The sequence below is a fragment of the Rhinatrema bivittatum genome, chromosome 2 (genome assembly GCF_901001135.1).
Source record: "Rhinatrema bivittatum chromosome 2, aRhiBiv1.1, whole genome shotgun sequence".
In the NCBI taxonomy this organism is placed as follows: Eukaryota; Metazoa; Chordata; class Amphibia; order Gymnophiona; family Rhinatrematidae; genus Rhinatrema; species Rhinatrema bivittatum.
Window position 1 is genome coordinate 648,609,850 of NC_042616.1, and position 17,987 is coordinate 648,627,836.

The 17,987-nt window shown below is 41.8% G+C and overlaps 1 protein-coding gene across 3 annotated transcripts in view; it reads left to right on the forward strand.

Moving 5' to 3' along the window:
• CLVS1 (clavesin 1) overlaps positions 1 to 7,089 on the forward strand; it is a 164,666-nt gene extending 157,577 nt beyond the window's left edge. The window contains exons 1-2 of one of the 3 annotated variants that reach the window (XR_003854822.1): positions 658 to 1,146; positions 6,041 to 7,089. Coding sequence is in view for 1 of the 3 variants with exons in the window: in XM_029591365.1 (XP_029447225.1) it covers positions 6,041 to 6,128 (88 nt within the window). In the remaining 2 variants the exon portion in view is untranslated. Of the gene's footprint in view, positions 1 to 657; positions 1,147 to 6,040 lie in introns of those variants that run through there. The other 2 variants (XR_003854821.1, XM_029591365.1) reach the window with 2 other exon arrangements.
• The last annotated feature ends 10,898 nt before the right edge of the window (positions 7,090 to 17,987 follow it).

A 17,987-nucleotide genomic window follows, 5' to 3' on the forward strand; every position in this document is an offset into this window, starting at 1 on the left:
GCATAATTCTCTGTGAGAGGAAACAATGATAATTTGAACACATTTTCTCCCATACAGCAAAAAGGAGGCCCAGGCAGACTAATCCATGCTTTCAGAAGGAATTAATATTTTTGGGGTGGCAGCCACCAGGAGGCAAATAAAAAGCTCGCAAAAGTGTTAGGTGAGTAACTTCTTTGGGGCTGATGAAGAAATGGAGCAGAGATGGTTGATGGAGAATCTGTGGTGATTCCACCTCCTGCTTTTATGGAAACCGTGCTATCTGTCAGCCAGGAATACCTCCTGAGTGAATGCATCCTTTTTAAATATTTTCTATTTGGGAAAGCCTGAATATCAGCCGGAGAGGTTGAAAACAGAGGGGGTACACTGACAAAGACTTTGTGCTTCAATTCCCAGATGACTAAGGAAGCCTGTAAAAGGTTTTGCATTCTCCCAAGCCAGGCAGTGCTGCTCAGTAGATATTGTGCTGTTGTGTCAGATAATTGGGATTTACAGTAAATGGAGGAACAGAGTCATGAACCATACAGTGTATTACTGTACCAAATCAAAGCATTCAACTGATTATCTCTTGAGTGATAGTTGGTCAAAATCCCAAACTAGTAACATACCTCTTACACTATGCAGACTATTTCTTTTGAACAAATTAAAAAAAATAATGATATTAAGAAATGCTGATGTAGGGCAGCAGTTCAAGGGGAGTGGAACTAGTGGGTGAGTGAAAGGAGGGACCTCCCCCCAAGAGGGGATGGGATTTCTGTGAGGATGTAGATAGGGTGCTTCTGTCAGCACTGGAAAGGAGGGAGTGTTTTTTCAGAACTACTGCTGAGGGAGAGAGTTGCCTTAGGAGTTGGTGCAGGAGGATGTGGGGAGCGGCTGATAAATATGCTGTGAGCCGGGAAGGAAGCCCGAGGAGTCGGTGCCTGTCTTGGAGTTCTAGTACTGGACTTGGAAACATCAAACCATGCAAAAGAAGAGGTGTCTTGGGACATTTCTGCAAGTTGTGAGTAAACTGAGGAATTTCAAGAGGGATTCTTCACGTCTGCCCTGGGGTTGAACAGTAAAAATCTCTGGAGAGAGTTGTGTATGCCTTAGAAGAATATAAGAACTGTGCCTGTGGAAGTGACGTGGAGCTTTATCTTTTGAACAACTGTGAGCTGGTTTTCTGTATTCTATCTTGTTTTGGATTGAGTACTTTGTTTTTTTTTTTCTTTTCTGATAAAAGTAAACTCTTTTTCTGTTTTGGAACACATCTGTGTGGGCTGCATTGTTTGGGGCTGGTTTTGCAGGGTTGTGAAACCTTGCTAGTGATGGATTTAGGATTATGCTGGTGGTGTGCTCCCTCTACCTGGCCCCCAATAAGATCACATAAGAGGGAGCAAGTGGTCTAAGGCACAGCTCCACAGTTTCCTGCAGCAACTTAGGGGTAGATTCTATGGCAAAAAGTAGAAAATTCTGAAGCACATTGACAAACATTTCCATATTTCATTTTACATTATAAAAATGAAGTAATTCTCCAACCTTATCATATTTCTTTTTTTTTTATTGGTGAGGAAAAGTGATCTCAGGTATCAGTAGAGGGAAAAGATCTCAGGGATCAGGAGAGGAAAAAGAGAGGGGGAGAGGACCAGGAATGGGGTGAGGAGAAAGTGAGAGAACTTGGAATAGGTGGAGATTATAAGCAGGGAAAGAGGACTGGAGATGTGAAGGAGGGAGAGGAAAAAAGGACTGGGAATGGGGACGATGGGAGATGGGAAAGATTGAGGAAAGAGGAGGAGATCAGGAATCTGGGATGGGAGAAGAGGGAGGGTAGAGGAATTAGGAGTGGTGGGTTCCAAGATCTGGGGAAAAGGGAGAGGTAAGAATCCAGAATCTGGGGGAACAAATCAGAGGACAAGGGAGTGAGGGAGGATCTGAATTACTTTGGTGGAGGTGGAGAAGTAGGCAAGTGTCCCTATCATGCTTCTGTCCTTCCCCCCCCCATTCCCCCAATATACCTGCCCTAACTGGCATACCCACACGCACAGAGCTGGCAGCAATTCCTTCTCTCTCTCTCACACACACACACACACACACACAAACATGGCCCTCTTTCCCCAGTCCCTGTTCCTTTCTCTCAACCACAGACACGTCCTCCAGCCTATTACCTCTCCCCTAGTGATCCCCATTCATCCCCTCCTAAACTCCCAAAAATGATCCCCCTTGGCTCTGCCTGCTCTCGGCTCACCCTCTCCTATCCTGCCTTTCTGGGCAGGGGAGTGGAGGGGCTGGATCAGGAAGCAAAGGTTCTGTTCTCTGCTTAGTGAGATTCAGCATAGCTGGAAGGTGGCAAAATATCAGTCAGCCTGCTGCCTCCAGATGTCTGCCTCCCTGGGCACAGGCCTAGTGAGAAATCCAGGCCTGGGCTCTGCAGGAGTTTCCTGCCCCCATTTCACAAGACCCAGCAGTGTTCTCCCTTTTTCCCCATCTTGTGAGAGTGCCCCCTTGTCTGGGAGGATTGCCTTCATTCCTAAAACATCCCCGGGCGGATGTGGATTGCCTTTTTTTCTAAATGCATTCTTGATTGCAGCAATTCAGAAGAGGAGTTACATAACAGTTCTTGGCTACTAAGGATCACTTAGTTGACCCAGGCTACTCAGATGCTTCTGCTACTTTGTCACCGAAGATCCTACTCAATATCCAGTCCTCTCTCACTCTTGTACTTATCACTGTCCTCTATATCTGTTCCATATGCATATGGCTGCTGAGTTTAGGCTTGCATCTATGTTAGATTATGTGTTTTTTAGTTAATTGTTAATTTTTAGATTTCTTGTTCTATTGTACACCATTTTATTATGACTTTTTTTTATTCTTGTACTTATCACAGTCCTCTATATCTGTTCTTGTACTTATCTTGAATTGAAAATAATCATTGCAGTTTGACAGTACAAATCTCTACATCTGGTGTGCTCCTCATAAAGAGATTATGAATGTTGTTCATTGTTCAGTTGGGTGACCTGCTACAAATTAATCCGGATTTACATATCAGAGAGAGCAGAGGGGATTTGTTGATTTATTTAGTATGGGGGAGGGTGGAGAGTGAGGAAGCATAGGCTAAACTACTTTTGTGGAAGTAATAGTTTTCTTTTGAAAACTGGCCAGTAGATAACCATTAGGTTTACAACTATTAATTTAAATGTGCATTCCAGCTGATAATAGATTTATAGCTCCTGAGCAGTGCTGGCCAGATGCATTATGTGTCATTTGAAAGACTTTAATGCATTAAGTAATGCCCTTGGAAGCTGCTTAAAGTATGGATTAAATTAATCAGATAAAGGGTTGGGCCCCTTCCTCTTGGGGTTGCCATTGTTTATTTTTATAAAACACCTTCCTGGCCTTCAAAACATTGCTCAAAGCAGTGTCAGAATAAAAAAAAGCCATAATAAAATCTAAAAATTAACAATTAACTAAAAAACACATAATCTAACATAGATGCAAGCCTAAACTCAGCAGCCATATGCATAATCCATATTCAACTAAGAACATCCAATGGAATGCACTAAATACCAGGAATGACAAATAGAATGGTTCCAACCTAAGAGCTTCCAGCAATTTATTCCAAAGTGAGAGGCCAATTACTGAAAAGGAACACCATATAACAGACTCTACCAATCTCCTTGAATATTGTAGCCTACAAAAAAGCCCCTCACTGAATTGTAAACAGTGAGGCAGAGTGTACCAGTTCACTTTCTCTCGTCAAAAATTCAGACCCAGGATCTTAAAATGAGCTCTCAATGTGACTGATAACCAGTGTAAAGTCAGCAACAATGTTGTAGCAGAAATGCATCTCAAGCAGCTCAAAGTCATTCTGGCTTTTATGTACATTATTTTTATGTAATGGACTAGAAATGTATAATAAATAATATTGTCAAAAAATTAAATTATAAACCCTACCACCACCGGGCACATAAAATAATGAGAGGATCTTTCCCATTATGGTAAGGGGGTCAGGCTCTCTAATTTAATTTGGTGGGTTCTAACTTTTGGCTCATGCAGATAGCAAAGTGGACCCTTTTAGGAAACCATGGGGGCAAAATACTTTTTCTGACTGGTCAGGGACTGCCTCAGGCATTTTCTCTTCCATCCCTATATTTCTAATCAATAACTAATATACGGGAGATGGGGAGAGGAGAGTGAGGGAGAAGAACAAGGATGGGAAAGACCAAGAAAGAGGGGGAGGGGAAGATAAAAGCCACAAATTTGGGATGGGAAAGAGGAAGAGATCAGAGGAGGAAGGATAGTTTCAGGATTGGGGGAAGGGAGAGGTATGTATGGATCATTTTCAATTTGGTCCAGTCAATGGTATCATAATCTCTCAAGTGAACAGTAGAGTTCTCACCTGATCTAGGTCAACCCTGACAGCTTAATCCAAGTCAGGTTTTGCCTCATTGCATATATGGAATTATTGGATTCAGTTTCTCTAGCAAAGGCAGAGTACAAGACCAGTGGGGCAGAACCAGAACTGGATCAGCATGTCACGAAACAGCTGGCGATCCCAGTCAAAAAGGAGAAATAGTTTTGGAAGCCCTTCAACATTGTTCCATTTGGCCAGTGAAAACACATCAAGGCGGTTTACAAAATAAACCATCATAGCTGCATAAAATACAAACAAAAGACCCAGCACCTGAATAATGCCTCTCTCTCATGAGGGCTCTTTTTTGAAGAAGGTAGGTCATTTAAACACTATTTCAAAAGCTTGCTTGAACAGCCATGGTTTTAGATCTTTTTAGGTCTGTATTCCTTAGCTTATGTCATGAGTGAGTAACATTTTGTCTATAAAGAAGCAAGCTGAATTCAATATTATTTCATTCTGGTTTGGTGAATCCACCGGTGAAAGCACCTGTGTGATGTCCTCAAGTATTGTGGAAAGAGCTTTCATAAGCCACTGACTTTGTGATATCGATCACATGTATTTGGTTGGAGATTAGCTTTTGCATCACTCTTTTGTAGTCCCAGCTCAATATTTAAATGTTCCAAAAATAATTAATTATAAGTTTAATTGTTGCTTCAATAAAGAAATTTTTTTTTTAATGGGGATGGTTACTGAGGTAGAATGCAAAAAATACAACACAAACAGATATAAAGGAGGATAATTTTGTAACATCGTGCATAAGATAACTGGCAAAAGATTTCCAACCAAACTTAACATGCGTAAGTCCATTTTGAAAATTCTCTCACCAAAATTACCCCCACACATTTCTTGGGAAATATTATACAAATGCATTTTAAAATAAAAAAACTATGGGTGTAAGCAAAACTCCCAGCACCTCTGCTCAGTCTGGGTAAACATCCACGCGAACAGGACCTATGCATGTAAGTTTACTCATGTGTCCAACAGGCAATTTTGTAAAAGGCCATTTCGGCGGTTAAAGTGCTGCTTTACCTGCAGCAATGCTTTGGAAAATTACCCTCAAGATGGGTGGGAGTAAAGTTTGCATGTATCTTGCATTGGCAGACTTTACCCTGAATTTTAAATGAGCACATATGCACGAGTTCAGTTTGATAATTCTTACATTAAGTGGGCTGGGACATGCATAGTTCACCTGCACAAAGTTCCGCATGCTCTACTGAGGGTGCAGCTTGCACGAGTGAACTTCTGAGCATATTTTTTAAAATACAAAATTATGCATGCAAGTCCCAATTACGCTCCACCCCACTCCTCCCCTCCCGGAAACCCTTTTCCTTCTGCACGTAAAAGTATATCCAAAATTGGGTTACATGCTTCCTTTTATATGCACTGGGCAATTTTATAATTACCATTTACATGCACAAAACTATGTTTAATGGCTGTAAATTTCTTAAAAAATTTAGCCCAAAATGTTTCTCTATTAAAATATTGCAAAGACAAGGGTGCCAGAGCCAGCAATGAATTTAAGATATACAATAATCTCTTGAAAGACATGCATCAGTCTTCCAGTGTTTTACTGTATAGGTGTACACTGTGGAAACTTTACATACCACATCTTAACAGGACCAAGAAAAGTGATTTTTTTTTCTCTACTTTCAGGTCACAGTCAGTAGTGGAACCTGGGACTCTGAAACATGAAGAACGAGGAGAGAATGACAACACTCAACCATTGTTGGCCCTGGACTAAAGTCAAAGTCATCAAAAGGCATAGCATATTGACAAATCACAGCAGTACAGTAACTTGCAAAGCACATGCTTGACCAACACATGCCACATTCTGCTTGCAAAAGGTCTCCATTTTCTGACTCAGTAAGATTACCATCCATAATCCGTCTGTGCAGTCAAAACCGAACAAAACTTCTCAGACATTGTTCAGCCACAGGAGTTTTCTCTTTAAGACAACAAGAATGTCTTATTAAAATAAGAATGTCTTTGTTTTACTTCTTCAGGTATATGGCATTAAAGAACTAGAACATGATGTACTGCTATTCATATTTGTGCACATAAAATAATTATGTTATTGGTGAATAATTGTATTGGGGACGCTCTCCTGTTTTGCCAAAAACAAAATTCAGCTTAAGTGCATTTTGCACATACTGACATTCATCCATGCGGTACCATAATCAGGTTTAATGGAGAACACAGTGCCAAGATTGCAATCCTGTGACAGCAACGTCTGCAGCGATCTCAATCCTTCTTGAATCTGGAACAAATCACCAGCATAAAGTTGTTGATGCAACACGTTCTTGCGGTTATTGGCAGGTTTTACAATATTTCATATCCTGCACAGTTTGTTTTTGGGTTGGTTGTTTTTTTTTAATAATATTCTTACCTGTCAGCTGGACCAGTGGATAAACACGGTGCCAAATGGGAATTATGTAATTGTATAAATGCGACTCCGTGTTTTGCAGGCAGGTGTAGGAAGCTGGTTGCTGGGCACTGTGTCACTGGCAACATACGCAGGTAACAAATTGATCCTTATAGATTGCTTCATACCTATTACACAACAAATAAGCCCTCTGTGCATAACAATATATCCCTCTACCCTGTTTTTCCAGAGAAAAAGTATTCACTAAATGCTATAGCGGGGGGTGGGCTGCAAGGCCACAACTGTGAACTATTAAAGCAAAAAAGCAAAAAAAAAAAAATTAAATAATAATAATAATAATTGAACATGTCCAAACTGAAAAGGAAATGGGAAAAAACTCGTATTGTATATTTAACACTGAGATGCCAAAGATTCACTGGTTTTGTTGTTTCTTTATTTGCTTTTCTTGGAAAACAAATGCTATCACATGCATTCAAATGGAAATGGATGAAAACAATGCCAATAATAAAAACCCACTGCTATATGAGTCACTTGTGCCAAGGGTTTGTCTTCTTGAACCAGCTATACAGTTGTATGGAGCCCCATAATGCCAGTTAGGTACAAAGTGTGCTAAAACAAAGGATTCTTGCGTATAAGATAATAGCATAGCAGATGATATACGACAGGCAATGATAGCATAACAGCCTTAGGAATATTTTTAGAGATAAGTTTCTGATTTCAAATATACTTATTTCCAGGTTTTATATAACGTACACACAGCAAATGCTGACCGAAACGGTAACCAACCACATATCAAAACATACAAATACAATGACATAAATGAAAATTAACATATTAAAAATCAATCAGCACATCTAAAAACCGTTTCATAGCTAAGAGAGAAATACAGAACCACTTACTCTGTCACTGGAATTAGCAGGCCCCGCTGAAAATAGCCAGGAATTCGCCTTCTTTCTAAAGGCCAAATAAATCTTGTTGAAAACTGCTTGCACAGCAAAACATGATATACAAATGAAGTTCAATGTTTAGATTAGATTCACTTGGCTACCTCTAAAAATGTATCATGGTATCAGGAGAGATCAGTGCAAAACTAACTAGGAAAAAGCTGTGGTTGTTGACTAACTCCAGTGTCAGTTATGTTTTGATGAAGCTGGTGGTTGGGCATTATGAAGTAGATTTTAAAAGGCTTGCGTGCGGCAAAACCGAGAGATTACGTGCGTGACTCAGACGTATACAGGACGCGTAGATTTTAAAAAGCCCACGGCCACGCGCGTATCTCCCGGTACGTGGATAAAAAAGGTTTGGCAAAAAAAGGGGTGTGGCGTGGGTGTGTTCTGGGCGGACTGGGATTGCACCATGAAGTCAGTTATGTGCAGTAGCGCGCGCTGGGATCCCACAACCGCGTACCTTGCTTCTGCTATGGACTGTAAGTAGGTAAATAAAAAGAAGGGCAGTCAGCGGGGATTTAAGGCTCGGCATTAGTGAGGTAAAAGGGAGGCAAGTTAAGTAGGGGGTTTAGGAAGTCCTCTTTTCTATTGGGGTGAACTGGTAGGGAACTGGGAAATAGGCCTAATGCGTCACCACATGCATCCATTAAAATTCTCCCACATGCACGCGTGACGCACATGTAAGTGTGGGTAGCTGGTTTTATAGCATGCGCGCATGTTATAACATCGGTGCGTCCATGTGTGCATGCACGCCACTTTGAAAGTTACCACTTTAGTTGGTAGACTAGATTTGCACACATTTGGTGCACGGTATAGACACATGTACAGCGTACAAGAAGTTGTTGCCAATTTCTATTAGCGACCTAGCAAGTGGGAGAAAAATGTAATATACAATGGGAATGCCATTATAAAAACTGTAATAAACAGATACATTGAAAATGTGTCTGAAAATATCACACTGGATTAAAAGAGCATGATGCAGTCCATCAAACCCAGATGTCTTTGTTACTGACTGGAAAAATGCACTTCCGGATAATTAATGCTGATGAACATGAAGTCTCCTGGGACAGTGTGCACTGCAGTATGTTGCCTATGCTTTTCTACTATGCTCATGATGCCATAGTAAAAGTGTTAATTTATGGTTGGCACATTTCAGTGGCTCTAGAGATCTATTTCAATTTAAAGCTGTCAGTTGTTTTGTTTTAAATAATTCAAATTAGGGTTTTTTTTATGTTGTTAAACTTTAAGCATAATCAACAAGTAGGGAACGCATGCAGATGCACGGTTTCGGGAATGGTTTCCACAATAGATTTGTAGAAGGTGGTTTTGGATTTCTTGCATTACATATTTAATACATGCTATACATGATTATGGTTTTGCAAGATGTTGCAAAATGTTCAATCCTTAATGTTCCAACTACAAAAGAAAAAAAGAAAAATCTGCTAGAAAACAGGAGGCAGGGCTTTTTCACATTGGAACATTTTAATTAAAACTATATTTAGATGAACATTTGCACCTAAGCTGTCAACTGTGTTGGAGGGAGAGATGGGGATCTCTGTGAAGGCATATAGATGAGGGCATATAGGAGTGCAGGAGTTGGGAGAAGGGCTATAGGAACTGACCTGGGTCTAGTTCTGTTTAATATTTTCATAAGTGATATTGCAGAGGGCCTAGCAGAGAAGAGAATGCCAGATGGAATGAAAAATATGAGGAGCAATGTAAGAAATCTTGACGAGATGTTAAGCATTTATAACTAAGATTTACTTCAAAGAAGCCCAGAGGCATGCATTTGGGATACAGATTCCAAAGGGAGGGATACATGATAGGTGGTGAGGGACTGCTATTTACCACACAGGATAGAGATCTTGGGCTGATCATATCTGATAATCTCTAGATTGACGAACAGTGTGACAACATTGCTAAAAACTGGAGGAATATAATGGTTCCATAAGGAGTGGTATAACCAGCAGAAAAAAGAGGTCATTTCTGTACCAATCAGTGATAAGATTTCATCTGAAGCATTGAGTACAGTTCTGGAGGATTTGTCTCCAATAGGGCATAAGGATCTAAATATATTATATACACCCTGGAGGACAGGGGAGGGGATATTTATAAAAATATACTAGTTTCTCAGCAACAATAAATTATGGACAAGAAGGAAGCATTTTTCAGCAGATAGAAAATTCTAGAACAACGGTTCCTGAGATAAGTATCCAAGGGGATGGACTCAGGAGTAACATAAGAAATCATTTCTTCAGAGAAAGGTTGGTAGCCATATGAAACAGCTTCCCAGTGTAAGTGGTTGAGGTAACACTGGTATAGGAATTCACAAAAGCATTGGATAAGCAGAAAGGATCTTTAGATGCAAGGAAGTGAAGGTATAGCTGGAAGAAAAATGGGCAGAATAGATGAGTCTTGCAATTTTTATTTGCTGTCAGAAATTATCTTTGTCTCTTCATTGATTGCCCATCCGGAAAAAGGGACACAAGGGATATTTTATTCATGGACCCATAATGGGAGAAAAACCTTTAGTACATAGGCCACCTAAGTTTTAAAAGATCATGTACTAGAATGTTTTAAGATTATTCTTATGTTGGTTATCACAGCCTGCACATTTTAGCAGTCTGCATCCCAGCTGTCTATCATGCATCTGTCTACATATGCAGGAATTTGAAATGACCCAGCTTCCAGAGGGAGATCTGAAATCAATCCTAATATTTGAATTATCTTAATCACGGTGCTAGGCTCCCGTTTGCTTGTAGATTTAACTAAACCATACTAAAATCATCATTTATTAATTTATGACATGCTTTTCTACCAGGAGAGTTCAAAGCAAGTTACAGTTAAGTTACTGTATAGTCGGATATATTATAACAGGATGGGCAGAGTGTTTGTACATGAAAGCAGATTCTGTCTGGATCATATAGTGTCGTGGTGGAAGAGGGGTTAAAGTAGGTTGGAATTAGTGGCTTGTTTAATGGTTCTAATTTGTTGAGATGTATAGGCAAGATAGGGTTTTTTCTTCACATCTTGGGAAGTATAGCTGACAAGGTTATAGAGGTTTGGGTGCTATGCTTGCTGTTGTTTACTGTATGTTAATAAGTGGGACAAAACACTGTCTCAAACAGCCGAGTTTTTAGTCATTTCCTGAAAGATAGGAGAAGTCAGAGATCAGTTCGGGGGCAGAGAGTTTCAGAAGGTTGGGCAGAGCCTGCAAAGGTTATCTTTCTACTGACATGAAGGCCAGAAGGTGGGCTTCTGACGGTGATCGGAGAAGTCAGAAAGACTCATAGGGGGTAATGGTGTTGCTGAGGTAGGACGGAATTAAGTCTTTGAGAGATTTACAAGTCAGGGTTAGGATCTTGAATTTGGTCACTAGTGTGGGGGTAGCCAGTGTGGGCTGGTGTAGTACTGGGGTGATGTGGTCAATTTATGTATTTTCATTAGCTGGCAAGCAGCAGCATTCTGAATAAAATGCAGGTGGCTGTTCAGGGTGTTAGGGATTTTGTGTAAGTTAAGTGCCAGCATATATTTCCTTTGGTCTAATTTTTATATTTTCCCTTTTTATATAGAAACTAGCAGTTACTTTTTTTTAGGTACATCATGTAATCTTGTTTTTCTCTCATTTATCTCGTTGAATTCTGCTGACTTCTAGCAGAAGTCCTGGTTTCCTCTGTCTAGCTGACCTTTCCCATTTATTGTCTATTTTCTCAAGTTTCCTTCTACTTTTCTGTTTTGTGAGATAAGGAAGAGGGGAAAGACTAGTTTTCTTAAGGCAAATGATGAGTTAGATAGTAATCACAAGCTGAATTGTTAATTAGCCAAAAGCTAGGAAACTGTCAGTTGGCATCAACTCATCAAAGATGGACAATTCAGACTGCAAAAACTGCAAAAGTAACTGTTGGTCTTACAAAGTATTGAATGTGTGACTTTTGTAAGTGGACACTGTTTCAAATCTGGACATGGGAAACACTAGCTTTCAGATGGCAAGTAACTTCTGCTGACTTGGGAAAAGTTTTTAATATCTTGCATGAACAATGCTGATATGATATCATGGCAATATTTTTGCTGGTTGATTTGGAAAAATAGAAGCCACTAAAGCCTAAATTCTTCATTTTGTGATAAATATAGCAAAAATAGCACCCGCGATAAAAAAGATGTGTGGTTAGGGTGATTTTCCTGGTACCACTTCGCACCCGCCATATTTATCCCTCTGTAAGAGGGGGCATTATGAACTTGGGGTGAGGTTTGTAGGATGAGTTGGGATTTGGGGGACAGTTTTACATGCACAGTCATACATATGAACAGCACAGTTACCATCAGTTACCATCTTTCCTCCCCTCCCCTCCCAAAATGGGATTTGTGATAAATCTTGTTTTGGCCATAATGCACATCTATCGCAGACATAATGCTCACGAAAAAGGTGTAGTTATTCCTGGCATTGAATCCCGTGATAGAGTGCGTTTCATTATCACACACAATGTTAAACAGCCCTCATTTCCATTTAATCCACCCAAACTTCTCCCACTTGAATATATTTTTTAAATTTGCATATTCATTTTATGACGCAATTTGATGAATGACCCCCCCTAAGAGACAGTTACTGAAAGAACTTACTTTGAACACTTAGGGGCCGATGCAATTATGTGCGGTGAAAGCAGGCGCTGACTTTTCAGCACCTACTTTTTTAATGCACGCATGGCGGCCATTTTCATTACTGGCAAACGGCCGGTTATGAAAACCGACGCTTTCTTCATAACTTGGCGGTCTGCAGAGTTATTTTATTTTATTTACTTCTTTTCAATTCACTCAGCTCTTAACACCTGCTCCAGGCAGGCGTTAATATCTGAGCGATAAATGTGCATCTCAGACGCACATATATCTTTTTGCATTCGGAAGGAATGAGTAATAGGCTCATTCACATGCATTTGCATGTGATGAGCGCTATCTCATTCACTTCACGTCAGACATGCATTAAATGGGCGCTAATCCCCCTATTGCATTAGGGGGGTGGATTAGCGCCTATTTATCCCACGTCTGACTGCAGGTTATACAGTGCGCTCGGCTGAGTGCACTGTATTGCATTGGCTCCTTACTCATTCTTTAAAGAACTTTTTACTTTCTAACCATAAGAACATAAGAACATAAGAAAATGCCATACTGGGTCAGACCAAGTGTTAGTACCTGGAGAGTGGACCCTTGTTCTGAGGTAGAGTCTGTACTGCTGTCAAGGGGAGAACTCCTCGTCGGTCTCTACCGTCAGATGGCGAGGCCTGTTGCAGATGTAGATCGAACTTCACCCTGGAAGCAAGTGGTCCCCCCAGGAGGAGCCCGTAGGGACACGGCCGCTGGGACTTAGGCGACTTCCTGAAGATAGAATATGGTCTGGATGCAGGCGCCTCCTGCAGGTCGTGGGTTCCAGACGGCTGGCGCCTCCAGCAGGTCGTAAGTAGTCTCTGTAGAGAAGTTGAAGAGAATCCAGAAGTCGTCCAAGACTCAGAGTCCAATGAGCAGTCCGCAGCCAGTCCAGGGGTCGTAAACCAGAGCGTGGTCCAAAGCCAGTCCAAGGATCGATATCCAGAGAGCGGTCCAAAGCCGGTCCAATGGTCGAAGTCCAAAGCGTGATCCGAAGCCAGTCCAGGGGTCGAAGTCCAGAGCGTGATCCGAAGCCAGTCCAGGAGTCGAAGTCCAGAGCGCGGTCCAAAGCCAATCCAGTGGTCGGGGTCCAAAAGAAGCAATCCAACGAGGATGACAGAGCAGAAGCGGGACGAAGAACCAGGATACCAGGAACACAGGAACCAAACAAGACCTCAATACTAAGGCAAGGTCTGAGGAGCAGACCTTGCCTTTAAATACCAAATCCAGAGGAAGTGCTACAGAAGGGAGCCACGACACTTCCTGTCGTGGCCCCTTAAATGCTGTCTTCAGCTGCGCGCGTGGCCCTAGTGAAGTTGAGAAGGGGGCGGAGCCACGGCAGGAGTCAGAGTCCTGCGGCCGGCCGCACAGCGGCCCGGGCTGCGTGGAGAACGTCTTCTGAGGCTCCCTGCACCAGCAGGAGCCTCTGTGGAGCCCCGAAGCCGCGGGTGAGTGCTAGGTCCCGGCCGCGGACCGCCGTGGCCGGCAGCCATGACAATCGACCCCGGTCGCGGACAGCCACGGCCGGCAGCCATAACACCAAGGGTCCATCAAGCCCAGCATCCTGTTTCCAACAGTGGCCAATCCAGGCCATAAGAACCTGGCAAGTACCTAAAAACTAAGTCTATTCCATGTTACCATTGCTAATGACAGTGGCTATTCTCTAAGTGAACTTAATAGCAGGTAATGGACTTCTCCTCCAAGAACCAGTTCACTTACACACAACCAGCTGCACATAATTGCAGTAATAAGTTACTTAACACCAGTGTAATACATCTAGCTGTATGACAGATTCACAGCAATAAAGACTAACAGCAATATAATAGTATCTGGAACAACCTCATTATCATCTGACAGAGAGAGAGACCCGCATGAGAGAATTTTAGTACATTTGGGAAAAGACAGATGGCTGCTGGCAATTCCCAGTTTCCAGCTTGTGGGTGACAAATTTCCTGAAGGGTGGGATTTGTAAATGTTGTTTTCCTATTTTAAAACAGAGCTGAATACATATTTAAAAGACAGTCACGAGTTTAAGGTAACAGAATACCAAAAATTACCTTATGATTTTCAGAGATATGTTTTATTTTAAACTGGGAGTCATTGAGAATATTGTTGTAGCCAGTGACAAGGTTTTAAAACCAAACTGGGGTCTCTTGAAAATTTTTTATAAAGATTTGTGATGATGTATCCTGTCTGCTATTATGAAACATATTTTGTTTATTGTTAGGAAGGTTTATTAATAAATCTGGGTGAATTATTATTATTTTTTGTGCCCAACAGTGTGGTTACTTTTATTGCATTTGGTGTAGGGTGGGGCCTTGAGATAATACAATGGAAGTTTATTATGGCAGTCTTTAACCAAATTAGCTGAGGTGAAGAGATTTAGGGGGTGAATTTAAGGATAATTCACTAGGGTTACTTCCCTAGAAGTTTACCCCTACATACAGTTATTACAGAAGTCCAGATAAGAGATGACAGTGGTGCGACTATCAATTATGAAAGCGGCTTAATTCAGCAGTAGTTAGAGGTGGCGGAGCTAGCAGAGGTGGAAAAAAAGCTAACTTAGTTACTTCTTGGACCTAGTATTTGGCAGAGAATTAAGAATCTAGTGTGAAGCCAAGACTCCAAACGTTTGAGATGAGTGGAAGGGTTGTTGTAGTGATAGTGAACCCTTGAGCTATGGTGTAGACTAATGTCAATAGCTGACGGATGCACCCTGGGCTGGGTCAAGGCTGAACCTTCACCTATACCAGTTCATATGGGTTAAGCCTTTGAGTTTTAGGGCCTGGCAGGACTTAGGCAAGAATCCCACAGGGCCTTAAGGAAGGGAGAGTCCAAGGCTGGGCCAAAGTCAGGGTAGGCAGTGGTCAGGTAGTTACAGAGTCAAGCTGAGGGTTGAGGTATGCAGCGAGCAGGGAATAGTCAAGGTTCGAAGCAGAGGTCACTGGTAGATGACAGGGAGAAGAGTAGCCTGGGTCTGTAGCAGAGGTCAGAGGCAGGTGGCAGGCAGAAGAGTAGTTTGGGACCATAGGAGAGGTCAGTACCAAGGCAGGCAAGGGAAGGGCTGAGACAGGGCACAGATGGAGACAAGGCGGGGAGAGATGAACTGGGCAGAGCAGGACAGGCTGGACAAGGCAAGACAAGCTAGATGAGGTAGGAACAGGAGCATAGGAACAAGGCTGGATCCAGAATGCTGAAGCAACATACATTGCGGTAAGTAGGATGACTTGTTACTGAGGTAAGGTTAGGAAGCATGGCTGGGACCTTCATACCTGGCTGCATATTTATTTATTTTATTGAATCATAGGTGTGCGCTGGCAGCCCCATTTCCTGTCATTAGATTTTCAAAAGGTGCTGCACTGTGCACCTAGTGGCCCAGGATTCGGCACTGTCAGCATCGTGATGGTGAAATTCAGGCCATGCCGAAGCTTGCTTTACTTTAGGCCACCAATAGTGGAGGAGGATTAGTTCAGTGGTTCAGATGACCCTGGGATTTCCTGCCAGGCAGGAGTTGTGGGCCCATTTGAGTTCGTTTTCTTGGAGTTACTAGGGAACCATGGTTTTCCCAGGTGGAACTGGGATTGCGGCAGTGGCCACAATCCTTGTAAGATCTATTATGTGCTGAGAAGGTTCCAGGGTATCTTTGGTCTCAAAAGACCATGAAAGGGCATCAGTCTGTTGATTCTTCTCCGTGGCATGATAGTGAGTGATGACTTGATCTTGGTTTTTGCCTAGAAGGATTTAGAAATTAACGTCATCCATATAGAATAGACTTAGTTTTTGGGTACTTGCCAGGTTCTTATGGCCTGGATTGGCCACTGTTGGAAACAGGATGCTGGGCTTGATGGACCCTTGGTCTGACCCAGTATGGCATTTTCTTATGTTCTTATGTAGAAATAATTGGCGATGTGGCAATTCTTTATGAATTCACAGCGAGGGGATAGGTATATATTGAAAAGTGTGGTTGAGAGGATGGGGCCTTGATATACACAGAAGGAGATGTGGAATTCTGAAACAGTTATTCCAGAAGACAGTTTGGGTGCGGTCTTTGAGGTAGAATGTGAACCAGGTGAGTGAGGAGGAGATTATGATCTACAGTGTTGAAATCTGCAGAGAGATCCAGGAACATGAGTAAGGCATGTTCCTCTGGTCAAGACAGTGATGGAATTTTTCCACTAGGCTAGTAGTGTGGTTTCAGTGCTATAGTGTGGTCTAAAACCTGACTGGAATCGGTCAAGTGTTTTTAAAGCACAGGTGGTGTGACAACTGTGATAGTACTGTTTTTTTCAATGATTTTACTTAAGTAGGGGAGGTTCAAGATGGATCAGTAGTTGTTCAGGAAGTAGGGTCCAGGTTAGTCTTCTTCAGGGTGGGTTTTACAATTGCTCTTTTTAGCCAGCTTGGAAGATGGGCTTCTGCAAATGAGATGTTTATTATGGCTCAGATGCAGTAGAACAATCCATGTTTAGCTTGCTTAATGAGCCAGGAGGGGCAGGGGTCCTCCAAGCACATGGTTTATTTGAGGGTAAAAATAATTGAATCAATATCAATAGTGGAAGGGAAATGGTCAAGATATATGGTGGTTAGCGATGTGTATTCGTTTTAAATGAATTAGACAATTTCAACGAAAGTATTTCATATTAGTGTGCACTAACCATAGTTAGGATCTTTCCCGAACCACAGAAAAACAACATTCATCTCTGAATCCCTGTAGGCAAAAACGAAGATCAAATCATCACTTGCCTCAACAAGTCCTTAGAGAAAATTGCAAACAGATTACTCCAAAATAAACTGAAAAGCAACTTCTAAAGGACAGAGATGTTTTGGGTTAGGAATAAGGACCTTGACCTCTTTCTTCTAAAAGTAATCCTAGGAGGAACATCTGTATCTTTTGCCAGTCGCAGGGTAGTCCCTTGACTGGCAGCACGAAATTCAGGAATCACAAAAAAAAAAAATCCCGAACCACAGAAAAAAATGAAATTTCCCGCGGGGGACCTGAACTGAACCACAAACCGAAAAAAACCACAATACAGATCTCTAGTGATAGGGTCTATTTTATCAATGTTGGTTGTGTGCTGGTGTGTGTTCCAGTTCCATTTGGATGCGGGTGATCTCTGTAAAAAATGAGGCAATCTTATTACAGTGGGTCTCAGTTGCAAGGGAGGGAAATAAGGGCGACTGAAATTGCAAGAGATTGATATGGTTCAGAATAACTCTCTCAAAGGTGAATTTTAAAAGCCCAGCACATGCCAAAGTCAGGAGATGCACGTGCATGTAGGACTTACATGTGCCCGCCATATTTTAAAAGCCATATTTCCCGCTGTGCCCACATTTCACTCAGGATCAAAAAGGGGCTTGGTATGGGTGGGCATGGGCATTCCAGGGTGAGGCGAAGAGATGAGCATGCAAATACTTATGTGCTTAGGCACGCACCTAGGTCTACCGCCACGTAACTTTACTTCTTCTATGGAGGAGGTGTACATTTATTAAACAAACAAACAAAAATGCCATTCCTGAGGAGTTTAAAGGTCTGGGGTAACGGGGGTAGTGCAGGCTATTAAACTAGGGGGGTTTTGGAGGAGTTAGCTCTACACTATGTTTTATGGTTTATTGTTTTTATATACCATCACATCGA